This window comes from Macaca mulatta, chromosome 2, assembly GCF_049350105.2.
Source record: "Macaca mulatta isolate MMU2019108-1 chromosome 2, T2T-MMU8v2.0, whole genome shotgun sequence".
Lineage (NCBI taxonomy): Eukaryota > Metazoa > Chordata > Mammalia > Primates > Cercopithecidae > Macaca > Macaca mulatta.
This window is the reverse complement of record NC_133407.1, coordinates 183,168,030-183,195,876: the sequence shown is the minus strand read 5'-3', so window position 1 is coordinate 183,195,876 and position 27,847 is coordinate 183,168,030. Positions and strand designations below refer to the sequence as shown.

At 41.0% G+C, this 27,847-nt stretch overlaps 2 protein-coding genes across 2 annotated transcripts in view; one reads left to right on the top strand and one right to left on the bottom strand.

Moving 5' to 3' along the window:
- TOMM70 (translocase of outer mitochondrial membrane 70) overlaps nt 1–17,808 on the bottom strand; it is a 36,274-nt gene extending 18,466 nt beyond the window's left edge. Inside the window, 4 exon segments of the mRNA NM_001266153.1 lie at nt 2,491–2,600; nt 4,286–4,412; nt 4,873–5,046; nt 17,008–17,808. Of these exon segments, the coding sequence (NP_001253082.1) occupies nt 2,491–2,600; nt 4,286–4,412; nt 4,873–5,046; nt 17,008–17,331 (735 nt within the window). The 5' untranslated portion in view covers nt 17,332–17,808.
- Nucleotides 17,809–17,919: 111 nt separating this feature from the next.
- LNP1 (leukemia NUP98 fusion partner 1) overlaps nt 17,920–27,847 on the top strand; it is a 46,081-nt gene continuing 36,153 nt past the window's right edge. The window contains exon 1 of the mRNA XM_001093026.5: nt 17,920–18,833. The gene's annotated coding sequence lies outside the window, so the exon portion shown is untranslated. The remainder of the gene's footprint in view (nt 18,834–27,847) is intronic.

Sequence of the window (27,847 nt, the reverse complement as noted above, 5' to 3'; positions counted from 1 at the left end):
AGAGCCTTTTCCCTCTACAAAGATGTAAGATCACATCTTACACAGGTGCTGAAAATGTTAAGTCCATTTACCTTGGGCTTTCATCTAAAGATCTTTATTACAGGTAAGTGCCACTGAAAACCATACTGAAATCACATTTCCTGTTTTGATTATTTATTTGACACATAGCAACCTAATTCACAATTATGGGAGAATTTTTTTCCTCCCAAAACACAATTATCATTATAAAGTTTTAAATAAAGTGGGAACAACACACCCAAAGGGCTCTCATAATGTATTTTGAATCCTTTATCTACACAATTCAGCCCAAACAGTTTAATGGAAACACAGAATTTTAAATTGTATGTGTAACAAATATCATTACTGTTATTTTGGTAATGTCTTCATATTCGAAGGAAGAAAAAAAGGAATTGGCTTTGTAAGTAAATTAATCTAGGATAGATCAATGTGGGATCCAAAGAGAACTAAAAAGGAAACCTAAGAGAAAACCCATATTGATCTGTGGGCACTCTCTGGGGAGAGATTCAATTTGTTTTTATTTAGGATAATAAAATATTTTAAGTCAAATGGTCACCTATCAAGTGATAAAAATGCCTAACTTTAGTACTTTATACTAAAGACACTCTGAGAAGAAATACGTAGTGGCAATCATTTACCATTTTAGGGGAAAAGCTTAAATAGAAATTTAAACAGCACTTACTTGAAGCTAGATAAATCACTAATGTTTTTTAGTTTCCTATTTCAGCTTAGAAAAGCAGCTATCACCTCCCTGCGTTCTATATAGGGTTATAAATTTAAAGTGAAAATAAACTGTTACAAGAAAGGGATTTAAGTATCAAAGGAACACGATACAAATTCTAGATGTACGTCATTAAACTTTTAGTATCAGTGTTCTCATCTCTAAAATGGCAATAGAAATACTTGCCTTATTTATCTTATACGGTTGTTATAAAAAATCAAAACAATAATATAGAAGGTATTTTGTGATTTACAAAGTGACAAACAGATTAGAAAATGTGGAAACTGATCTGTAACCTATGTAAATATACATTATTTTACATTTTCTTACCATCCTGCAATCCAACCAGTCTAATTACTCCACACTATGTATAAGGAAACTAGGTTCCTTTGAGGTTGAATTTATGGACTCTACCATGGTGTTTTACAAAGTGATTTCGAGACACACTAGTCTTATGAGATGCTCAAGAGAAAAAAAAATTCATAGTTTAAAAAGACTGGGGCCAGGCGCAGTGGCTCACGCCTGTAATTCTAGCACTTTGGGAGGCTGAGGAAGGTGAACTGCTTGAGTTCAGGAGTTTGAGACCAGCCTGGGTAACATGGTGAAACCCTGTCTCTACTAAAGTACAAAAAATTAGCCAGGCGTAGTGGTGCATGCCTGTAGTCCAGCTACACGGGAGGCTGAGGCATGAGAATTGCTTGCACCTGGGAGGCAGAGGTTGCAGTGAGCCAAGATAACAACTGCAGTCCAGCCTGGGCGACAAAGAAAGAAAAAAAAGAGAGAGAGAGAGAGAGAGAGAGAGAGAGAGAGAGAGAGAGAGACTGGGAATCACTTCAGCTATACCCCTCTTAAGAGATTCACGACACGCCTTAGTAGATTATTAAAGTCCTGCAGTGAAGAAACTTGTTTTAACTGTTTCACTCAGCTAACATCCAGAGATGTAAAATTAAAAATACAGATTACTAAAATCAATTCAAGAAAAAAGCAAGTTATTATTAAAGGAAAAAGAAACAATTACCTCGCTATTACTGGGATTTAACAATGAATCTCCAGTGATGTTTATTGATGCAAAGAGAGTATGTAAGTACTCTCTTTACTTACATCTCACCTTGGGCAGTTAACTATAGCATGCCTTTTATACACAGTAACAGTCAGTCTCTCTCACTAAATTTTAATTCTGTAAGGGCAAAGGCCATGTCTTTGAACCCATCCCTCCAAAATGCCAAACATGTAGCTTTGTTTAATAAATGATTGTTGAATTAAACTACCTGTTAATAACAGCCTAAAACTAATGCCAACTTACACAGTATACCTTTAAAAACTTAATAATATAGAAAAATATTTTTCTGTAAAGGGCCACATAGTAAATATTTTAGGCTTTGGAGTCTATACAGTCTGTCACAACCACTCAACTCTGCTGTTGTATCTCAAAGGCAGCTGAAAACAACATGTGACTGAACATCTATAAAAACAGGTAGCAGACTGGATTTGGCCTATGGGCCACAGTGTGGCAATCCCTAACAGAGATGAATTCCAATATTCTCCAGGTAGAGTACTGGATAGAGCATATATTCCTACTGAAGAAGGACAAGCCATAAAAGCCCAAGATAATAGGAAGAAGAAATATAGCCCAGTTCTAATTGCAGCTGTTGCCATTACCACTATGCCTAAGCTTAAGCAGCATAAACTTAGAAAATACCCCTCACAATGTACATAGTATGCCCTCTATTCCCCAAATCAGATAAATTTACCTTATATTTTTCTTTGGCTTTCTCTTTTCCAAGGAGTTTAAGAACTTTATCGGCTAAAAGCATGCTTTGTTGATTTTGGAACCCTTCTAATATACACACAGCAGTGACATCTAGAAATGATGAAAAACACAAGGGTAAATATAAAATTACTGCAAAGATGGTCAGCAGCAACAAATGGGTACAATGTAACTACAGAAAGCCAAACTAAATTCATGGCCAAATGGGACTGTTTCATTTCCAATTAATTGATTCTTAATACCTAACTTTATATTCTCTATGACCAAACTGAAAGCTCAGAAAGTCACTCCACTTCTCTGGGGTTTGCTTTCTTTACCTGTGAAATGAAAGGGGCTATGCTGCATGATTTCTGATGTTTCTCACCACTCTAACATTCTATATATAGAAAATAAAACAAGGAATCCAGGAATATTCTCTTCTGGCTAGCAACTCAGGCATATCAACATAGTGTGGCTCTCTCATGTCTGGTGTTTTTTATAGGCCTGAGTTATTCCTTGTCTCCAAAGCCATCTTGCCACAGAGCTCTCAAATAAATCTGCCTCCATACCTTTTCATCTGGTTATGTCACAGCTCAAGATGCATGCAGAGGTTTGAAATTCGAAAGATAATTCGTTCCTTAACCTCTCAGTCTTTCATTCAAAGCACTCAAACAATGACGTCTCTTCTCTTTCTGAATTAAATTTCCTGTAATTCCACATCCTTGCTCCACCAAACAAGTCAATCTGCTGTTATATTCCCCTGATAACCATGGCTAGAGCCAATGTCAATGTCTTTTTTTCCCCATCCTGTTTCTTCTACGTGACACTTCAATCACCCTCCTCTCTGCCAGTTATTATGTTAGTAACTTCAAGGTCTGGTTCAAAACTCAGGATTCCCTTTTCTAAAACAATACTCTTTCCACATACTATCAAAGTATGTGCCACCACAGAACCTCAAATTTTGCTGAAATGTTCTCTAAAATACCCTCATTTGGGAATCTATACTTCTCTTTTCAGAAAGGGGCCTTTTCCTTTTACTGATGCTTTTAAAGCAGACTTAAATATGAAATGGAAAGAACTTTTAGACTGTAGAAAATTATACTTTGGTTTTGCTTCATGTCACCTAGAAGAATGTACTTCAAAGGCCAGAGGTATACTGTAATTGCAGCTTGGGAAGCAGCGAAATGACCAATCAGAGATCACAGAATATTTATGGCATTTACTGAGAATGACAAATTCACTTTGATGCTTTGTACCAATTACATCAATTCCAAGTAGGTGTAAATTAGGTATAAAACAATTTCCAATTGGGTATAAAATAATGTTTGAAAATGCCGCGGGCAAAACACAATGTTTTCTTTAATGATTCAACTCAAAGCTATGTTTATACATATTATAAACATAGCTCATGTTTATACATATTATAAACATAGCTCTCAAAGCTGTATTTACACCTATTAAACGAAATATGTAGAACCTTAGAAACACTATCACTTGCTAAAACCTCTTTTCGGATTTCCTTATTCAGAGAATTATACTAACGCTGATGAGCTGCTAAGTTTAAAATGTGTAGTAAACTCGTAATCTTAATACTCATTTAATTCCATAGTTGAGAACAGAGACAATACTTAAGTATCAGCAGTCTTAATTTAAACTAGAAGACACAGTCTTAATTGCAAAGGAATCCAACTTTTAAAAACAACTGATTCTTGCACTCACAAGGCACAGTTTCATACACATTTACCAATGACTACAAAATCTTAAGTAATTTTCATATGTAAACACAAAATGACCCTCACCTTCTAAACATTCCTTCTTATTGTCTAGCTTCTCATGGGCTTTTGCACGTCTAAAGAGAGCTTTCACATATTTGGGATTAAGTTCAACAGCCTTTGTACAATCTTGTGCCACTTCTTTCCATTTTTGCTGTAATTGAAAGTATTCCAAAAAAGTCACACTGAAGAAAGTACTGTTCAATAGAAATCAGTTCAAACTTAATAGGCTGAGTATTAAAAGTCCTAGAATAAAAAAGTAGTCCTAATAGAAACAAAGAGTTAACATCTGCAATACATTACAAAAGCACATATAAATATCAAAAAGTTAAAGAAATAGCCTCAAACTGTTGAGGAGAATAGGGTCACCAGAAACTTTCCATACTATGTAATTTTATAAAATCTGAAATATACTTAACTTTGGAGTATATCTGTAGTCAGCAAAACTATAGAATTTGTTCTTTAAAAAGTTTTGCAATTAATGGAAATAAAAACAACATCCCATAATTTTGAAACAACTTCAAAAAATATATTAGGTTTATTTGAGTAGCATTAACTGAAACTTTAAGCAAATAAAAACAAAAGGAACAGAAGAAACAACCTAGAGTACATACCAACTGTTCAAAGGCAGCAGCTCTGTTTTGATAAAATGTAGAAAGATCGACATTCTTCTCTGTAGGACACAAGCTAATAGCCTCAGTATAGCACTGAATAGCTTGTTCATATTTTCCTGCTTTAAAATATTTATTGCCTTTATTCTTGGCTGCTTGGGCTCTATCAAGAGAGTTCTGAAATGAGAAGAAACAATGTATCAAACACTAATCGACATTCACAGACTCAGACCACAGTAATTAAACAATAAACTGATAAAAACAGGAAGACAGAATGGCTGTTTATAAGGTAAGTTGCTTCATACAAGTATCTTCATGGAATAGATTCTAACTAGTAGGATTGTTGAGTCAAAAAGCATATTGTGGCCAGGCATGGTAGCTCATGCCTACAATCCCAACACTTTGGGAGGCTGAGGCGGGCAGATCACTTCAGGCTAGGAGTTTGAGACTGGCCTGGACAACGTGGCAGAACCCCGTCTCTACGAAAAATACAAAAACTAGCTGGGTATGGTGGCACACACCTACAGTCCCAGCTACTCAAGTGGCTGAGGCATGAGAAATGCCTGAACCCAGGAGGTGGAGGCTACAGTGAGCCAAGATCACACCATTGCACTCCAGCCTTGGTGACAGACTGAGACTCCTCTGTCTCTGCCCACCCACCCCTCCCTGCAAAAAAGCATGAGAGGTGCCCTGCTATATTGCCCAGGCTAGTCTCAAATTGCTAGGCTCAAGCAATCGCCCTACCTCCATGTTCTAGGCAGATGGGATTATAGGTGCACACTACCATGCCCAGCTAAAAGACACACACACACACACACACACACACACACACACACATATACACAGAGGTATATACATATATACTTTTTTCTCTCTCTCTGTCACCCAGGCTGGAGTGCAGAGGCACAATCTTGGCTCGCTGCAACCTCCACCTCCCAAGTTCAAGTGATTCTCCTGCCTCAGCTGCTCCTGGCTACCAGCACGCACCACCACACCTGGCTAATTTTTTTATTTTTCAGTAGAGATGGGGTTTTGCCAGGTTGCCCAGGCTGGAGGTTTATATGTTTTTAATTTCAAAAACAATCAGACTTTTTCAAAAAGGCTGTAGAACTTTAAAGTTTTTAAAGGATTTAAAGTGTGCAAAGGATTTCTAGGAAGCTCTAAGTATCTAAGCTCAGAATATTACATAGCTACTTTAAGCTAGCTAGTGTCAACCAGAATGTATATTTTAAAACTGATGTGGGAGGATGAAAGGAACCAAGACAAGCACATATAAATTAATAGATGAACTTAAAATCTTCCATTTGTCAGTAGACTTAATTATCTTCCAAAAGCTTTGAAACATAAGTTTAATTTCAAGGATACATCATGTTTCAGGACTATGAATACGTGCCAGGACTAACAGAGACTGCTACAGGACTGACAGAGAAACACCCACAAAACACCCACAATAAAGCAAAACTAGGAATCCCTTATGTAGCTGTAGGCTCTAGGGGGCAATCATCAGGGTGATTGCTAGAAAACTTGCATTTGAGACAACCTCAACAATCCTCCCACTCCACTGGAGAAAGCAGAAATCACATTAGAGTAGGGCTGTGTCATTCAGGAGTGAGGATCTTCTACACGAGAGACAAGTGGCTGGGTACCATGGCACACACCTATAGTTTCAGATACTTGGGATGCTGAGGCAGGAGAATTGCTTGAGCCCAGGCGTTTGAGATTAGCCTGAACAACATATTGAGACATTGAGACCAGACCCTCTTCAAAGAGACAAGTGACAGTGACAGGGCATACCATACCTTGCCTCTGTTTTTAAAAAGACCACACAATCAAGAATTGCTAACAGTAAGGGAAAACCAACCCATACAAAAAGAGGCCCCCAACTCAAATAGAAAAGCAGTATCTGAGAAAACAAGATAAGCCAAGCAAACAAAAAATTTAGTTTCAAAAAAATGAGAGGCTATCTTGCCATCATTTAAAAAAGGGTGCTTTTAAAGAGCACCGATTAGAAATTTTGAAAATGAAAAATGATTATTAAAATTAATTCAGCAGATTGGCTGTATATTAAAGGAGAAAGCCGAGGAGCGAATTAACAAGTAGAGAATGGGGGAAACCTGACAGAATGCCATGGAAAGAGAGGATAGGGAGATGGGAAGTTTGGAGAAATGAAATGACACGAAGTATAAATCTAGAAGTTCCATCATTTGCCTACCTGGAGTTATAAAACGAAAGGCATAGAAAAAAAAAATCTAAGGAATCAGAGAAATTCTTGGAGTTGAAGAAAAATGACACACATTTTTAGACATTATGGTGAAATTTCACAACAAAAATCCTGAAAGTATTTAAAAAGAAAAACAATCCAGTGCCAGACTGTCACCAACATTTGGTACCAAAAACCAATTAAGTAACAATTTCAAAATTCTAAAGCAAGATTATTTTGTAACTAAAGTCTTATACCTAGCTAAACTAACATTTAAGGTTGAACACAAGAACAGAAATAGAAATGTACAGCTTCCTTACCACTAAAAATAAACCCCAAATAGGGAAATGACCAACACAACAAAAAGCAGAAAGAAAGGAAAAATAAGAAACAAAAAAGCAGAGTAAACATGGCAGTAATCGCTAAACATGTAAATAGTAACAATAAATGTGAGTAGTTTAGATCCCTGCATTAAAAGACTTTCGAATTGTTTAAAACCAAAACTAACTACCTGCTGCCTATAAGGCATGATGTAAAACCAAATGACACTAAGGCCAAACAATTTTTTTTTAAAGGAATGTAAAAAGTTGTGGAAGGTGAATACTAAACAATAAAAATTTTAAAAATGCAATATAGACAAAATACCATTCAAAAGCATCAGATGATGTCCAGATAGTTTTACTGATAAAAGGTTCAATCTGCCAAAAAGGCACAACAATCATGAATCTTCAGGTATCTAATAAAGGTTTAAAATAAACTCAATCGGCTGGACGCGGGGGCTCATGCCTTTGGGAGGCCGAGGCGGGTGGATTACCTCAGGTCAGGAGTTTAAGACCAGCCTGGCCAACATGGTGAAACCCCGTCTCTAAAAAAATAGAAAAATCAGCTGGGATGGTGGCGGGCACCTGTAGTCCCAGCTACTCAGGAGGCTGAGGCAGGAGAATCACTTGAACCCGGGAGGCAGAGGTTGCAGTGAGCCGAGATCACACCACTGCACTCCAGCCTGGGAGACAGAATGTGACTCTATCTAAAAAAAAAAGAAACAAAGGAAACAGACTCAAGTATCATTGTCTCATGCACCACTGGCTCCAAGACAAAAGGTCATTAAAGTGAAAGACAAACAGAATCAGTATAATTACATTTTTTTCTTTTTGCCAAGCAAGTACAATTGAATTTTAGTTGATGTGATTCTACTATACAATAACCAACAGTGTAGTCTTTATCCTGAAGGACCATACTGGAGACCAGTGTAGGAAACAAACAACTGTCAATCTCGCAAAAGAACTACTACTGACAGAAACACTAAAATCCCATTATGAAAATGTACCGTTATACGCAACATAACAATATTTTAGTCAATGACAGACTGAATATACAATGGTGGTCCCATAAGATTATAATAGAGCTGAAAAATTCCTATTGCCTAGTGATGTCACAGCCATTGTAATGCACTCCTCATGTGTCTGTGGTGCTGCTGATGTAAACAAACCTACTACACTGCTAGATGTATAAAAGCATAGCATATATTGTGGGGCTGGGTGCAGTGGCTCATGCCTGTAATCCCAACACTCTGGAAGGCCAACGTGGGTGGATCATTTGAGGTCAGAAACCAGCCTGACCAACACAGTGAAACCCCATCTCTACTAAAAATACAAAACAATTAGCCAGGTGTGGTGGTGAGCACCTGTAATCCCAGCTACTGGGGGGCTGAGTCAGGAGAATCACTTGAACCTGGGAAGCGGAGGTTGTAGTGAGCCAAAATCGTGCCACTGCACTCCAGCCTGGGCAACAGCGGGAGACTGCATCCCAAAAACAAAAAGAGGCCGGGCGCGGCGGCTCGCGCTTGTAATTCCAGCACTTTGGGAGGCCAAGGTGGGTGGGTCACCTGAGGTCAGGAGTTCGAGACCATCCTGGCTAACATGGAGACACCCCGCCTCTATTAAAAATACAAAATTAGCTGGGCATGGAGGCACGTGCCTGTAATCTCAGCTACTCAGGAGACTAAGGCAGGAGAATTGCTTGAACCTGGGCAGCGGAGGTTGCAGTGAGCTGAGATCGCGCCATTGCCCTCCAGCATGGGCAACGGGAGTGAAACTCCATCTCAAAAAAAAAAAAAGATAGGGAACCAACCTAAGTGCCCACTGATAGAAGTGTAGTATATATACATCATGGACTACTACTCAGCCATTAAAAAACAAAAATGAAGTGATGTTTTGCAGCAACTTAGATGGAGCTGAAGGCCATTATTCTAAGTGAAATAACTCAGAAATGGGTAACAAAATACCGTATGCTCTCACTTATAAGTGGGAGCTAACCTACAGGTACACAAAGGCATACAGAGTGATATAATGGACTATGGACACTCAGAGGAGGAGGGTGGCAGAGCATGTGAGTGATAAAAAACTACAGATTGGGTACTATGTACACTTGGGTGATGAGTGCACTAAAATCTCAGACTTTACTACTATACAATTCATGTGACCAAAAACCACTTGTACCCCAAAAGATATTGAAATAAAAAATAATAAATATATATTTTCTCTCTTCAGTGTACTGAGACTTGTCAAATGAGGCAGAACCTAGGAACATGCCCCTCAGCTCTTCATGACACCAAATCTACTCTAGAAAACAGGTTACATTTTGAAATGAAAGCTACAATATTAAGGTACAATCTAGGTAAATCTAGTGGAATACAAAGTAAGAAAATCAGGTTTTGCTTAGGATAGTCAGTGAAGGCTACTCATGAGAATCTGCTCTGAAATAAAAATGACTAACAAAAGGCAGGAAAGTACTCCAGGAAGGAAAAACAACCCTAAAAGGATTAGCCCACATACTGAACCTCCGGAGATCAGAGAAGCACCAGCCTCTAAAAACAAGTCCTGCGACATGATTACATGACTACATTGCAAAAAGCTGTCAATGATACGTATCTGGCAATAAGAAAACTATTGTAAATTCTCAGCATTTATAAAATATTAACCTGATGATCATGCATAGTCACTGTAAAAGAAAATGAGCTAGAATTAAGTACATTAATCTGCATGTGAGAAAATAAAATGGGTATTAACTTGTCATCATGACACACTTACACCCAGGTAAAATATACCTGAGGTGGTTTGATGTTTCTCTTAAAATGGTTTTATTGTTTTAAATTTCTCAAACTCAAAAAGCATGTATTATACTTGAATCACAGCTTTATAGAAGTAGGAAATAACTCTGGAACACTTGCTGTATGAGAAACAATGTTTCAATACTTATTGACCAATTGTTACTTTCTTTCCTTTTTTTTTTTTTTTTTTTTTGAGACAGCATTTTGCTCTGTCGCCCAGGGGGCACAATGTCCGCTCACTGTACCCTAAATAACTCTGGAACACTTACTGTATGAGAAACAATGTTTCAATACTTACTGACCAACTGTTACTTTCTTTCTTTTTCTGAGACAGAGTTTTGCTCTGTCGCCCAGGCTGGAGTGCAATGGCAGGATCTCAGCTCACTGCAACCTCAACCTCCTGGGTTCAAGCGATCCTCTCCCCTCGGCCTCCTCAGTAGCTGGGATTACAGGCACCCGCCATCATGCCTGGCTAATTTTTGTATTTTTGTAGAGATGGGGTTTCACCATGTTGGCCGGGTCAGTCTTGAACTCCTGCCCTCAGGTGACCCACCTGCCTCAGCTCCCCAAAGTGCTGGGATTAAAGATGTGAGCCACTGTAGCCGGCCAACCAATTGTTACTTTCATATGAATCAAACCTAGGATAATAATACCTAAGATAATAAGGATTCAAACCTAGTAAGGAATAAAACCTAAGACAATAAAAAAGTCCTTTCCCATCTCATGTCTTGAAATTTTAAAAATCTACAACCAACCCCACCTACTAAATCATAGTAACTCTTTGCCTAGGAAGAATATACTTGCATAACGACTGCTTCTGCAGGATTATGGTTGCAGGTCATACATAATCAACTCATTTACAAAAAGTATGCCCAAATGAGGTTTAAGACTTACACGGGGCCGGGCGCGGTGGCTCAAGCCTGTAATCCCAGCACTTTGGGAGGCCGAGACGGGTGGATTACGAGGTCAGGAGATCGAGACCATCCTGGATAACACGGTGAAACCCCGTCTCCACTAAAAAATACAAAAAACTAGCCGGGCGAGGTGGCGGGCGCCTGTAGTCCCAGCTACTCGGGAGGCTGAGGCCGGAGAATGGCGTGAACCCGGGAGGCGGAGCTTGCAGTGAGCTGAGATCCGGCCACTGCACTCCAGCCTGGGCTACAGAGCGAGACTCCGTCTCAAAAAAAAAAAAAAAAAAAAAAAAAGACTTACACAGGGCCGGGCACGGTGGCTCATGCCTGTAACCCCAGCACTTTGGGAGGCAGAGGTGGGTGGACTGCTTGAGGTTAAGAGTTCAAGACCAGTCTAGCCAACATGGTGAAATCCAACTCTTATTAAAAATACAAAAATTCACCAGGTGTGGTGGCAAGCTACTTGGGAGGCTGAGGCAGGAGAATCGCTTAGACCTAGGAGGCGGACGTTGCAGTGAGCGGAGACTGCACCACTGCACTCCAGCCTGGGTGACAAAGCAAAACTCCAACTCAAAAAAAAAAAAAAAAAAAGAAAAAGAAAAAAAGATTTACACGGAATCCAGCATTAACTGGTAGAACAAAAATGAAGAGCTGGAAAATGTGAAAAAGTAAACCACTTGTGAGATTTACACACACACACATATATAATATAAGCTTAGGGTTGTCAAAGGAACCCTTAATTATTAGTCAAAAAATGAAACTTCATTCATTCAACACTTGCTATGCACCTGTATTAGGTTCTGGGAATACAATGGTGAACAAGACAGAGCCAGTCTCAGCCTTCACAGATTCAAAAGCATAGCAGGAAACAGGAATGAGTAATTCTAGTACCACGTGGTAAGTGCTATAAAAGGGAAAAGTCCAGGGTGTTACAAAATCACATAGCGGTGTGCCTAGGTAGCGAGAAGTTTCAGAAAAGGTGAAATGACTTCTGTGTTGTGATAAGGAGAGTAACAATCCGTGAGGTTGGTATTTGTTTGTTTGTTTTTTTAAATTAGGAAAATTTAGTACCTCAGAAGCAACAGGAAAAGTTACGACATTTAGCGCACAATGTGAAATACTGCCAAGGATTAAGATAAAGATTGAAAAGTGTAAACTAAACTTAGAGAGGAATGTCACTGGTGTCCCTGATTTTAAAAAAATAACTCAAAACAGATCATTTGGGGGAGACAATAATTTCATTTCAAACAAGATGACTAATAACAACAGTTTATGCAGTCCTTGACCCTTTACTAAAATGTGTAGGTACATCTTTCCTTTCCTACTGTAGTAGGCTGGCTTAGATTATTGGTTCCTAACCATTTTATGTGGGTTAAACTCTGTGTAATGTTAAATATGAACACAAGAATGACTGCATTTTTTATCATCAGATTAAATAACAATTGGACAAAAAGTTACTATGTAGTCAATAACGCTTTTAAATAAGTGCATTTTTCTAAAGAATCACAGAATGTTTGAAAAAGAAGTATCTAAGACATTGGTACAGCCAGGATACCATGCTTGGAATATATGTGTGGTGGTCCCTTGTGATGACTCAAGCCCACAGATTGAGAAGTACTATGGATAATATCATCCTCTAAAAAGTCTTGCAATTTAAAAATTTTTTAAAATTCTTTAAGTCCAAAAAAATTACTGAAGCAAAATGGCACATCATGGTAGATTTCATAATGGTTCAAAATGGAATATGATCTAACACTTTAAGCACCTCAGTCTGAGACACTATCAACTGTGACTAAACGCTTTTCTTCAGTGATACCCCAATATTCCCATTAATTAAAACAACGATGAATATCCTTTGCACTTCCTGTACAAGTTTTTGCTATCCCAGAAAAAAAGTAATTGTACACTCTCATTGTAAAGGAAAATCTCAAACCCAATAGACAGAAGCCCAGTAATTCTATCAGATCATTTTACATTAAGGTAAACATAAGTCAAAAGACAAAAATGCAGATTTTCCATTCTATTTGCTGATATCAAACCCTACACAGACAATATTTGTCTATTTATTCATTCCCTTAAAAACTGTAGCTATTGCTTAGGTGGAGAAAGGACAGTTAGGGCATCAGGATTCTGCCAGTTTTCCATCAGTGAAAGCAAATGCTTCTGGTTGCGAAACCCATAGAGGATGCCAATTTAGAGGTGCTATTCAAATGTATAGCAATTTCTCCAACCACAGATAAGCAATTACAATTACTGATCAATTATATTTAGATAGTCTAATAATAACTCTAAGGACGAGACTATTAAAAGAAGACAAAAGTAGTCTTTCAACATTTACTGGTCACCAACAGTTAAGATAAAAATTTCCGTTTAAAAAAACCACAGGCCAGGCGCGGTGGCTCAAGCCTGTAATCCCAGCACTTTGGGAGGCCGAGATGGGCGGATTACGAGGTCAGGAGATCGAGACCATCCTGGCTAACCCGGTGAAACCCCGTCTCTACTAAAAAATACAAAACACTAGCCGGGCGAGGTGGCGGGCGCCTGTAGTCCCAGTTACTTGGGAGGCTGAGGCAGGAGAATGGCATAAACCCGGGAGGCGGAGCTTGCAGTGAGCTGAGATCCGGCCACTGCACTCCAGCCTGGGCAACAGAGCGAGACTCCGTCTAAAAAAAAAAAAAAAAAGCCACAAAGACCTTCTTATTGTTGCTTTACCAAAGAACAATCTAGTAATTCAAAGATTCCAGGTGTAGGCCTACAAATTCCACAAGATGAACAATGGTAAATGCAAATTCTTTGCCCTGTTTTATTTGGGGCCAAAAATACATCATTTTAAAGCAGTTTAAGTAACACAAAGAGTCCAATCTTAAATTCTAATTTTTAACAGCAGTCAGATGAATAAAAAGCTATTTGTGGTCGGGGGCGGTGGCTCACGCCTGTAATCCCAGCACTTTGAGAAGCCAAGGCGGGCGAATCACAAGGTCAGGAGTTCAAGACCAGCCTGGTGAACATGGTGAAACCCCATCTCTACTAAAAATACAAAAATTAGCCGGGCGTGGTGGCGGGTGCCTGTAATCCCAGCTACTCGGGAGGCTGAGGCAGGAGAACCGCTCGAACCTGCGGAGGCAGGTTCAGTGAGCCGAGACCTCGCCATTGCACTCCAGCCTGGGTGACAGTGAGACTCCGTCTCAAAAAAAAAAAAAAAAAGTTATTTGTAAAGTAAAACTAAAAAACTCTGAAATATCATGAAATTTAAATTCATCAGTGTTGATCCAGACAATGTGGAAAAGAGGAATTAAGGAAATCTAAAATCTGAAAAGGAGTCGGCTAGGTTTTATTAAACATCAATGGCACAGAACCCCTGGGATGAGGTGGGTTGGCTGAAACCACAATGAAATGTTAAAATCTAGTTTTGGCCGGTGAGGTGGCTCGTGCCTATAATTCCTAGCACTTTGGGAGGCCAAGGTGGGTGGATCACCTGAGGTCAGGGGTTTCAGACCAGCCTGGCCAACATGGCGAAACCTCGTCTCTACTAAAAATACAAAAATTAGCCAGGCATGGTGGCACATGCCTGTAATCTCAGCTACTCGGGTGGCTGAGGCAGGAGAATTGCTTGAACCCAGGAGGCAGAGGTTGCGGTGAGCCAAGATTGCGCCACTGCACTCCAGGCTGGGTGACAGAGTGAGACTCCGTCTCAAAAAAAAAAAAAATCGATTTTCATGTATACAAACTATCTTTATTTTTAATGTTTACAGAACTGAAAACGTTTTGGATCTTTCATTTTACCTACTATTCTTCCATGATTAAAACTAAATTAACAAACGAAATAGAAAATGACTGGAGAATTTCAGACATCCAAAAATGATGTAAGACAAGTGATAATTAATTCAAAGAAGCCTCTTCATAACTACTTTTAACAGCAGCAGTGAGCTATTATAAATGATCAGAACCAGAATCATCAATTTTTAGTGCTAGAAGAAACAGAAGAAATCTATTATTTTAATCTTCTTATTCTACAGGGATGATGCTAAGGTCAAGGACATAAAATGACTTTCCCAAAGTAGCAATGCTGCAGAGCCCACTATAAAGCTTAGAAATCCTAGTTCTCACAGTCCATAGGTTCTTCTACTACCCAGTCATAAACCTTTTAGAAAATAGGCAATGCTTCACCCTCCCATAGGAAAGATCATATGGTTTTCTCATGTCCTAGCACAATGCCTCACACACTGTAGATAATAGTTTGTTCATTCCTATACCAAAACTTCCTTTAAAGCTAATTTGACATCCTAGTAAAAATATCTTCGCCCGGGCACGGTGGCTCACACCTGTAACCCCAGCACTTTGGGAGGCTGAGGTGGGCAGATCACCTGAGGTCAGAAGTTCAAGACTAGCCTGGCCAACATAGTGAAACCCCATCTCTACTAAACATACAAAAATTAGCTGGGCATGGTGGCGCACACCTGTAGTCCCAGCTATTCCAGAGGCTGAGGTACGAGAATTGCTTGAATCCAGGAGGCGGAGGTTGTGGTGAGCTGAGATCAAGCCACTGCACTCCAGCCTGGGCAACAAAGTGAGACTCCGCCTCAAAAAAAAAAAAAAAAATCAACATGAATAGTATAAGATGGAAATGACTTGCATACGTATTTAAGTGTATACACTTAGATACAACTGGAAGTTACTTGACCAACTGTATATACATATTTATAAAACCGGGAGATATTTGACCAAACGTTTCTCTGACCTCGACTTACTCTGGTACTACCACTGAACAACTCCAGACCCAGATAAAATCCACCACACCCAATCCCAGTAGTGTCAAATGCAGCCAGGCTAATTCTCTGCACAGCTGTCAGATACCAAAAGGATTTAACAGTCAGTTCACCAAAACCATACAAAGCTGTTCACTAAATGCTCCAATGCTTGGACTAACATCAGAGAAACTATGTCATGCGTATTAGGCTTGGTCATGTACATTTCCAGGTGAAATGGAAAAACTGAATTTAAGATGCTTCCAATCAAAAAGTTTAAGAAGTCACTCCCATTTTTTTGGTATGTGTGTGTAGGGCCTGGACCTGGGGCAGAGGGCTGTGTGCAACCAAGCCTGGTGAGCACTGCTGTGGCTGCTACTCTTGTGCAACAAGAGGGGACAGTGCAGTGCAGAGCGTTTTCTGAGAAAGGCCAAGGGGTCCGGAGTGTAAAAGGACACCTCCGGGCTGGGGCATGGCAGGGGAGGTTCCCGGGTCGCTGAGCGCTTGCAGTCAAGGGGGCTTCCGGGCCGAGAGAGAACGAGCCTTGGGAGCTTGCTAGTTCTGCTTACAGTTCAGAGGCTGTAGAACAAATGCCACTGAACACCATTTCACTCTTTAGAACCTGTGTAGTCTTTCTTTTTCTATGTACAAAGCCATCTAATCAGTTTTTTGGGGTTTTTTTTCTGCTTTTGTCAACAACCGTCACTGTAGTTGCCCACTTACCCCCAGCAAAAACACACTCTAAAAGGGGGAGTGGCTCGTTATTAAAAGGCTTTTACCGATTAAGTTGTAGGCTTTGGGAATCACAGAAACAGTTCGTATCACGATACGCCAGTTGTTAATGGAATTTAGCTTCCTTCACTTATTAAACACAATCATCACATTTGCAAATGCCCCACTCCCATCTACAACACTAGGAATAAATGCTGTGTCACTGAGAAGAAAAGCAAAAGATTTTTCTGAAACCAAAAGGAAATTGTCAAAGAATGCCAGTAACCTGTCATCGGGCTACTCCTGTGCCCTCCACTGGCAGGCAGAAATGAGTCTCCCTAAACCCATGTGTTGCGCTGCCGCTTGGCAGCTTACGTCTGATGGGAAGCCCCCTCACTGACAGCCCACCAAGGAAAAGGTGTACCCGCGTTTCCACCTCTACGGCCTGGGGCTACTTCTCACCATGTCCAAGTGAGCACCGGGACCTTCAGGGTGTCCGCTGCCGGGGGCCGGACTGGCCCTGCCCTCCGGGGTCTTCCGTTCGCTGTTGCGCTTCAGGCCGCTGGCGTCGCCCCGGCCTCTGGACTCCCGGCGCCGTTGCTGCCGACTCCACAGGTATATGGCACCCGCGCCTAGCAGCAGGGGTGCCCCGACCGCCAGAGCCAGCTGCCATCGCGGCAGCCCCCCCGTGCCTGGGCCCGCAGTCCCGCCGCCGCCCACCCCACTCGCGGAGCTTGGTGCAGCTGCTGCGACCACCGCCGCCTCCACAGGCTTAGAGGCGGCCATGACGAGTGTCCTCCGCCACCGCCTCCCTGCCTGTCGCGAGCGCCACAATCACCAAGCAGCGTGCGAAGGAAGACCGAGGGAGGGAAGGAAGGCAATGAGCGAGCGAGCACGCTAGGCAGAGAGAGCGGACGACAGAAAAGGGCCAGAGGTCACCGGAAGCCCAGGGCATGCCGGGCCAGACCTGGCCGTCCTTCTCCTCCAGTCTCAACCGTAGAGGGAGAGGAGGGGCGGAAATCACTTCCGGGTTAAGGCAAAGCGTGGGCGTGAGTGGAAGTCCTCGGAAACCCTTTTTCTTTCTTTTCGCCCCGCTGCTTTTCGAGAGATTGACTTCTGGAGTCCCGTCGTAGCTGGTGTTGTCCCCTTTACTTTCAGGAGAGAAGGGCAGATGGCCCTCTTGCCTACTGAAGCCGAGGAGGGGCGCGTATACACCTGGCTAGCGGCACTCAAGAGATCAGAGCGGAGGAAAAAGCAGCGCCGTAGCACTGGAATGGGCGGGAGTGGCAGAAGAGTTGTGAAGGCTATTGGCTGGCAAGGGTGGTGGGCGGGGCGTAGAGCTAGCTACCCAGTTTACTGGTTGATTTCGGATCCAGTTTTCCCGTTATAGCCACGTTGGCACGTCTTGAACCTCTGTGGCCGTTAGCTCGGTTTTCTGCCCGCGTGCCCGGGAAACCAACGGATTGGAAGGACTTTTAAAGATGTATGAGGAAAGAGCTCACTGCTGAAGAAGCCTGCTGCATCACTGAACTTCTTACCACTAACACAGCCAGATTTTAATTTGGACGAATTTGAGGTTATAGGGGAGGTTAGCGATGGCAGAAGACTAGGTGGAAATGGCATTTCTAGGTTGGCTGCAGTCGAAACGGTTTGAGCGTGGTCGCTGTGGCTTATCGTCGCCTCCAATTACGAAAGCGATGACTTCTACGTTGTTAGGTATTTCTTAAACTGAGTTGGTAGAAATGCGAAGCGTCAGGGTTCCCGCCGGCTTCGAGCCTTTCTTGACGTGTTTGTATCTTGAGCTGATTTCTACGTGACACACCAGCCCACATCTCGCTCAGGTCCACACACCCCCGGGTTGTTTTGCAATAGCTGTCTCAGCCCTCTTCTCCTCTCATTCCCAGATCGTAATTTCAATTCATAAACTTTCGTTTCTGTAATAGCTTTATCAACTCTTTTTCCGATGCTCCGCCCCAGATCTCTTAAAACATAAAATTACCTTGCAAGGCATTGTTTGGAATTCACGGTATTTTCATGAAGAAAAGACAACTATTAATAGAAAATCAGAGTCCAGAACTATGGCGCTCCATTTCTGGTATACTGGTTTGCAGAAGCCTTACATTAAAATTTCATAAATGATCGTTTTGCTTTCAAGTGCAACAACATCACAGTAGAGCTACAAAAAGATTGAAAGGAGATATTTTATCAAGTGGCACCAAAATGGATTGATTAAAATAGAATGGCCTGATTTGAAAGAATTTCAGGATCACCGGTTTCTCCTGCTTCATGTAAGTTCCTATTAGTAAATTGCCTTCGGGCAACAGGGTTTCTTAGCAACAGACTAAAAAAATGGGCTAAAAATAGGAATGGAATTGAGTTGATCGTTGCAGGCAATCGGCTTCTCTCCCCTCCTCATCCCCCAATCCCCAAAGGCAAAATTTCTTCCCCTTAATATAAGCTCTGCCTTGCCTTTTTCAAAACAGAAGTTAGGATTTTTTGTTTTCTGAAATTTCAGTTTTTCTGTGGCCTGTTGGAGGATTGTAGAATGCTAACAATTACAAACTTGATAGGAACTAAAACATATTTAAAGGTTTTTTTTTTTTATACCCTTTTTCTTATTTATTGGAGTAAGCAATACACTGTTATGGTTAAACTCCAAAAGTTACAGAGTTTACTGTGAAAAGTCTTCCTTCAATCCCTGTCCCCCCGCTGCACAGTTCCCCTCTCCAAAGGGAATCGGTGTTATTTTCTCGAAACATAAAAATGTTTATCTGAAGGCCTCATTTTGTTTGGCTTTATTTTTAAGGTTGGCATTAGTAAACAAATCTGTTCTGGTTACTTTTATACTTTGATAAACATCTCATTTCCATTCCCTAGCCTGTGCTGCTCTATTCTCTTCTTTTCTCCTCCATTTCCTGATTGATGGTAGTGTAGAGGCACATTAAGAGTGTCGCTTACTGGCTTTGGGAACTTACTGATCTGCTGCATGTTTTTCTAATCTGTGAAATGGTGAAAACATCTACCTCTCAGGCCATAGATTTACTTAGATAATATTTAAAGTTCTTTTGATGTTTGTTACAAAGTAATAGATATTTGATGCTTAGTTCTCAGTTTTTCTAAATTTTAAAGTCAAGAAGTAATGGACTGCATTTCATTTCTAAAAAATTGAAGTTGTGTATATGTGAACATAGACATTATCATTTTCTTGGTAGATTAGTGGAATTCAACTGAAGAAGCTTTCTTCACCTTTGATCTGTATCTTAGGAGGCAGTTGAATGAGATAGTCTAATGGACTAAGTTGTGGAAGACCTGAGTTATTTTTTTGTTTTTTGTATTTTTTTTTGAGATGGAGTTTCTCTCTTGTTGCCCAGGCTGGAGTAAGTGGCACCATCTCGGCTCACTGCAGCCTCCTCCTCCAGGCTTCAAGCAATTCTCCTGCCTCAGCCTCTGAGTAGCTGGGATTACAGGCTACTACCATGCTGGGCTAATTTTTTGTGTACTGGCCAAGCTGGTCTCGAACTCCTGAACTCAGGTGATCTACCCACCTCAGCCTCCCAAAGTGCTGGGATTACAGGCATAAGCCACCATGCCCTGCTGACCTGAGTTCTTATTCTAGATTTTAATACCACTGAGTAGTGTGTGTGACCCTGGGCAACTCTGCTTTCTTTATAATGTGAGGAGGGGTGGATTAGATTATTTTTAAGGCTCCTTATTGTCTTAAAATGATGCAATCCTGTCCCTTCAATTGTCATTACTACATGAAAAGCCTTTCAGATTGCTAGAGTTGGTAAATAGCTGGTTGACTGGCGTCCAAGCCTTCCAGCCAGTGCACAAATCTGCTTATATTAAGCACGTACATATAGAACAACTCTATTCTCTTTCAGCTGTCTGATGTTTTCATTCAATTTTTCCTTACTGAAAAATTACTGAAAAGAATTGTCTACATCTGTTACTTATTTGGCACCCATTTCATCCAAAATCTGTTGTAATCTAGTTTACAACTTTATAATTAGTCTGAAAGTGCTTTAGAAGTCATAAAATTCATTTTTTTTTTTTTGTGGGGGAGAGGTTGGCTGTCACCCACTTCATACCACTGATTATTCTCTCCTTGAAATGTTTTTTCCCTTGGCTTTCAGGAGAATAGATTCTTCTGGTTCTTCTACACCCTGACCAAACTCTAGATCAGTGCTGTCCGTCACAGCTTTCTATGATGTTGGAAATGTTTTATATTTATGATGTCCAATATGGTAGCCACTAGCCACATGTGGCTATTGAGCACTTGAAATGTAGTGTGACAAGGACTACAGTTTTCATTATTTAATTGACTTAAGTAGTATCATGTGGCTAAAGACTACCATATTGGACAGCACAGCTCTAGATATTCCTCAAGTGAGGAATTTATTAGAATATGTCTTCTTCTTTATTTTCAATCTCTCCATTAGTAACCAAAGTAAATCTCATTGCTTCAGTTACCATTTCTGTGCAGATAATCACAGTCTATATATCTTTTGGCATAGCTTCTCTTTTTACCTCTAGCCCTATGTTTCCTACTAATTACTCAGCAGTTTTTCTTGGATTCCTGACTTTTGTCAAAGATATAACTCATAACCTTCCCCCACCCATTCTTTCTCTGTGTTATCCTTTCTTCTTTTTCTTTTTCTTTTTCTTTTTCCCAAGACGGAGTTTTGCTGTGTCGCCCAGGCTGGAGTGCAGTGGCGTGATCTCGGCTCACTGCAACCTCTGCCTCCTGGGTTCAAGTGATTCTCCTGTCTCAGCCTCCTGAGTAGCTGGGACTACTGGCGCCCGCCACCAGGCCCGGCTAATTTTTTGTATTTTTAGTAGAGATGGGGTTTCACCATGTTAGCCAGGGTGGTCTTGATCTCCTGACCTGGTGATCCGCCCACCTTGGCCTCTCAAAGTGCTGGGATTACAGGCATGAGCCACTGTGCCCAGCCTGTGTTATCCATTTTTTCTAATAATACCACTATTTCCTGAGCAGTTACTTGTATTTGAAACCATAGACCTTTATAGACCTCTCTCTTTTTCAACCTTACCTACCCAAGCACAAATGATTATGCTATTGTATTTATATACACACGTAAACACAAAATCAGCTGTTAAGTCTTCAACAAATTCAACTTTGTTGTAGTATCTTTCTTACAGTTTTCTTTTCACATCTTCAGACACTTCTTAGTTCGTATAAGTGAAAACTCCTAAGAGTACGTATAACACATAACAGATGCTCTATAAATAGTTTCTTCCCGTCTTACTCAGTTCAGGCTGCTATAACAAAAATACCATACAACTACTTAGCTAATAAACTCTAGAAATTTATTTCTCACAATTCCTGAGGATGGGAGTTAGAGATCAGTGTGCCATCATGGTCAAGTTCTGTAAGAGCCCTCTTCTGGGTTGACGACTGAAAATTTGGTTTGTGTCCTCAAATAGTGGAAAGGGGCAAGAAAGTTCTCTGGAATCTGTTTTATAGGGGCACTCAGGCACTCATCCCGTTTTTAAGGGCTCTACCCTCATAATCTAATCACTTCCCAAAGGCCTCAACACCTAATACTATCACATTCCCTTCTTTTTTCTCTTTTATTCATTTCGTTCATCTTCCCTAAATTCTATATTTGCTTGCTTCCCAGATAACTTCTCTGCCTCTAGTGCCTCTCTTCTATGTGTTACCCTGCACCTTGATATCAAATTGCTCTTCCTATAGCATAACTGTAATTTCACTCTTGAGCACAAAGACTTTTAAATCCTCTTCACTTTCACTATAAGGTTCGATGTTTCTGCCCACCCATGCCTCCCTTCATACACCTCTTCACTTTCCTTGGTCTAAGATATTAGCACCTAGCACTATTAGAAATTACCTATGTGGGCTGAGTGCAGTGGCTTGTGCCTGTAATCCCAACACTTTGGGAGGCTGAGGCGGGCAGATCACCTGAGGTCAAGAGTTCAAGATCAGGCTGACCAACATGGTGAAACCGTCTCTACTAAAAACACAAAAATTAGCCAGGTGTGGTGGCGCACACCTGTAATCCCAGCTACTCGGGAGACTGAGGCAGGAGAATCGCTTGAACCCAGGAGGCGGAGGTTGCAGTGAGCCGAGATCACCCCACTACACTCCAGCCTGCCAATAGAGCGAGACTCTGTCTAAAAAAAAACCTCTCATTTTGTACAGCCAGAGCCAGAACATAGGTGGTGTGATGGGTAATTTCATGTGTCAATTTGACTGGGCCATGGGATACCCAGATAGTTATTAAACATTATAAATGTGTCTGTGGTGGTGCTTTTGATTCCTTGATTTTTATTTTTTTATTTTTATTTTTTGAGACGGAGTCTTGCTCTTGTCGCCCAGGCTGGAGTGCAATGGCATGATCTCAGCTCACTGCAACCTCCCCATCCCAGGTTCAAGCGATTCTCCTGCCTCAGCCTCCCAAGTAGGTGGAATTACAGGCGCCCGCCACCACGCCTGGCTAATTTTTGTATTTTTAGTGGAGATGGGGTTTCGTCATGTTGGCCATGCTGGTCTTGAACTCCTGACGTCGTGATCCGCCTGCCTTGGCCTCCCAAAGTGCTGGGATTACAGGCATGAGCCACTGCATCTGGCTGATTTTTAATTTTAGTGTATAAAGGGGTGGCCTGCCCCTCCGCAACTGTGGGCGTTTCTCATTAGGTGGAACGAGAGACTTGAGAAAAGCAATGAGACACAGAGACAAAGTATAGAGAAAGAAAAAGTGGACCCAGGGGACCGGCGCTCAGCATACAGAGGACCCGCGCTGGCCTGGTCTCTCAGTTCCCTCAGTATTTATTGATCATTATCTTTACCATCTTAGAAAAGGGAAGTGGCAGGATAATAGGATCATAGTAGGGAGAAGGTCAGCAGTAAGACATATGAATAAAGATCTCTGTGACTTGAATAAGTTTAAGGAAAAGTGCTGTGCCTTGATATGCATATGTAAACATCTCCATAAACCTTTTCAGTGCATAAAGAGCAGCAAAACTTCAGCCGTAAGACGTTTTCTCCCATCTCAGTAAATAGAACATACAATTGGGTATTTACACCGAGATGTTCCATTGCCCAGGGGCGGGCAGGAGACAGATGCTTTTCTCTCTCTCAACTGCCAAGAGACCTTCTTTCCTCTTGTACTAGTCCTCCTCAGCACAGACCCTTCACGGGTGTCAGGTGGGGGGGAAGATTAGGTCTTTCCCTTCCCACGAGGCCATATTTCAGACTATCACATGGGGAGAAACCTTGGACAATACTTAGCTTTCCTAGGCAGAGGTCCCTGCAACCTTCCGCAGTGTATGTGTCCCTGGGTACTTGAGATTAAGAGAATGGTGATGACTTTTAACTAGCAGGCTGCCTTCAGGCACTTGTTTAACAAAGCACACCCTGCACAGCCCAAAATCCTTTAAACCTTGAGTCACCATAGCACATGTCTCTTGCAAGGACAGGGTTGGGGGTAGGGTCACAGATTAACAGCATCTCAAATACAGAACAAAATGGAGTCTCTTATGTCTCCTTCTTTCTATATAGACTTGCTTCACCTAAACTCCCAAAATACTTTTTCTGGGACTTTCTCAAAACTTATTACTTTTCTGCCTTGTTTTATAGTATTATGTTTGTCCTAACTCATCCACTGGATTATAAGTATCTCAACATTGGAAGCTGTGTCTGATTTATTTTGTATCCTGTACAAAATCTACAGTGCCTTCTCTAATTCTGTATGTCAGAGCAAAGTAATATGTTTTCTCTTTTTGTATTAGATCATACCTCAGTTTCTATTTCTTCCTCACAATTACTATATTGCCATAATTATTCATTCTCATATCTGCTGCCTGTGCTCAATTCTGAGTCCCTGAAGGGCAGGGACCATGTTCTAGTCATCTGTGTACTCCTGTATCTATAAGAGGGTTGGGCATATGATGGGTGCCTGTTAACTTTATTTATCCACCAAACACAATACCTGAAACATGGTCAATGCCAAATAAAAAGTTGATGAAGTGTTTGTTGAACAAGTTTCTAACTGATATTGTTGTCAATATTAGCAGCCTGGCGCCACCATTGCTGTCCAGTACCACTGGTGTCAGCTGGGACACCAATGCTCCTGCTGCTGCAGCTGCCAGCACCAGAAATAGTCTACTTCTACCACCTCTGTAGCCTCTAGCTAGATCCCAGTCCCCAGCATGCTGTGGTCACTGCTACCACCTCCACTACTGAAGCTGCTTCCTGGAAGACCTGATTGGTTTGTGCTTTGTAGCTCATTTATGATATATAGAAGCCTGTTTCTTTTGAGCCCTTATGCCGTTATTTTTTTCCCCAATCCTGATGGTTTCTGCATTATTCAACTTCCAGTAAAGCATCAGTTGAGTGGGTGGTACTGCTTCACTTCTCAGAGGGAATGTCACTTTATGATTCAATCAAGTGGTCGCCCTTTTTGCTGTCAGAAGGAGCATCTGCATTTATCTTCAGGGAACAATCTGTAGTAACACTAGTTTCCTCTCCTTAGCTGTGACTGATGGCTCATATGTATATTTTATGCGCTCATTTGCCACCTTTCTTCCCACTCACATGAATTTATAAGATCTTTCCATCTTCATCAATTTAGTTCATTGCCACCCACAAGAATTTGTGTCATTTGTAAATGCAGAATTGTTGCCCTGCACTTTAATTTATAAAGCTATTACATACAGATTATGCTCATGGTGCCCTACACAAGGATGCTGGGGCAAGTGGGGGTTGAGGTCCAGCCTGCACTTTGCTCAGCACAGCCTTATGTCAGACTTCGTCTGCCTGGAGAAAGGTGCTTCTTTTTATGATTTGCATGAAAATGCTGGTCCATTACTAAGTGATGGGCCTACAGTATTCACTCATAAAAGGCATTCAGACTAGTAGCCATGGTTATGCAGTGCTGATCTTAGCATTGCTCTAGCACTGAACCTGAGAGCCTCTAGTCCATGCTTTTCCATCTTTCTGCCATTTTTTCCCAACCAGTGGAAAATAGCCTTAACTTCAACAATGAAGAAAAGACCCAATTTTGTCAAATTTTGAGAAACATTAAAAACTGCAAAAAAAAAATATTGTTTCTGTAACTATGTTCTGACTATCTGTTGCTGCTTCACAAACTACCCCAAAACTCAGTGTCTTGAAACATTGTTTTATTACATATCATAATTTTGTTACTCAGGAATTTGGACATGGCTCCTCTGGTAATATCAACAGAGATTACTCCGTGTTATTCAGCTGCTGAATGGGTGGGTCTGAAGGTTCAAGATGGTTTAATCACGGTTAATGAAAGGGGCCAGGTGCGGTGGCTCACACCTGTAATCCAAGCACTTTGGGAGGCCGAGGTGGGCGGATCACTTGAGGTCAGGAGGTTGAGACCAGCCTGGACAACATCGTGAAACCCTGTCTCTACTAAAAATACAAAAATTAGCCAGGCATGGTGGCAGACACCTGTAATCCCAGCTACTTGGAAGACTGAGGCAGGAGAATCGCTTGAACCTGGGAAGCAGAGGTTGCAGTGAGCCGAGATCACACCACTGCACTCCAGCCTGGGCAATACAGCTAGACTCAGTCTTTTTTTTTTTTTTTTTTTTTTTGAGACGGAGTCTCGCTCTGTCACCCAGGCTGGAGTGCAGTGGCCGGATCTCAGCTCACTGCAAGCTCCGCCTCCCGGGTTCACGCCATTCTCCTGCCTCAGCCTCCCGAGTAGCTGGGACTACAGGCGCCTGCCACCTCGCCCGGCTAAGTTTTTGTATTTTTAGTAGAGACGGGGTTTCACTGTGTTAGCCAGGATGGTCTCGATCTCCTGACCTCGTGATCCGCCCGTCTCGGCCTCCCAAAGTGCTGGGATTACAGGCTTGAGCCACCGCGCCCGGCCTAGACTCAGTCTTAAAACAAAAAAAAAGTTAATCAAAGGGCAGATGATCCTGAGTATACCTGATCTAATCAAGAGAGCCCTTCGAAGAGGTCAAAGAGATTGGAAGTGAAAGAGATTTTTCCTGCTGGCTGTGAAGAAGCAAACTGCCTATGGAGGGGTCACATAGAAAGGAACTCTAGGAGCTTAGAGTGATCCCTGGCCAACAGCCAGGAAACTGAATTCTGCCAATAATGGGTGGACTTGGAAGACACATGAGTCTCAAATACCTTGATTTCAGTCTAATGAGACCCTTAATAGAGGACTCAGCTAACCTGTGTTCAGACTTCTAAGTCTTGGAGACTGTAAGATAATACATTTGTGTGGTTTTAAGCTGTTAAGTTTGTGGTAATTTGAAATACAGCCAAAGAAAACTAATAAAGATACCTAAATAACAAAAATTAAAGGAGAATTCTACCCCATACCATACACAAAATGGCAAATAGATTAAAATCCCAGAAAACTAAAACTTTAAACTTTTAGGAGAAAATATGAGAGAATATCTTGATGACTTTGTGATAGGGTAAAGGATAAGCTTATGAAGAAAAAGATCAGTTTGGGTACATTAAAAGATTTTAACTTACAGAAAACATATACTACAAAGGGTCGGAAGATAAGACATACTGGGAAAAGGTATTTGTGATGTATAAAACTTATAGAAGGTTAATATACAGAATACATGTAGAACTCCTATAGATCAATAAGAGAAAGACAACTCTGAAGAAAAATGAGCAAAGGATATAAACAAGCTACTTGTAAAAGAAGTGCAAATGGAAAATATACATATGAAAACATCCTTAATCTCACCAATAAATAGGGGAATACAAATTAAGACAACAATGAAATTTCATTTTGCATCTACAATATCGGCAACAGTTTTTAAATCCAGCAGTACCAGTGAGGCAAGAATGTAAAAAAATGGAATTGTAAATTGATTTAACTACTTTAGAGAGCCAACCGTTGTGAATATTTTTTGTGGGTTCCTTTTCTCAACTGTTAGTGTTTAATAAAATGGAAGATTCAGATACCTCCAATCCAGAGATTTCACCTCTAGATAGAAAACACACTGCACACACAAAAAACCTGTTTAGGGCACCATTGCGTGTAATAGCAAAAAGTGGAAATTACATAAAAGCTTACCAGTAGAAGAATGGATGGATTATCGTAAAGATAACACCCTTGATATTATTTTTCACCATTCAAGCCAAGAAATAGAACTGTGCCACCGCCTTAGAAGCTTCTTCTATGACTGTTATCCAAATCACAAATCCTCTTCTACCACTTATAAGTAACCATTATCTTGACTATCAACAATAGTTTACTTGCTTTAAAAAAAAAAAGAAAAAAGTTGTGTTGTCACTCAAGTGTGCAACCCC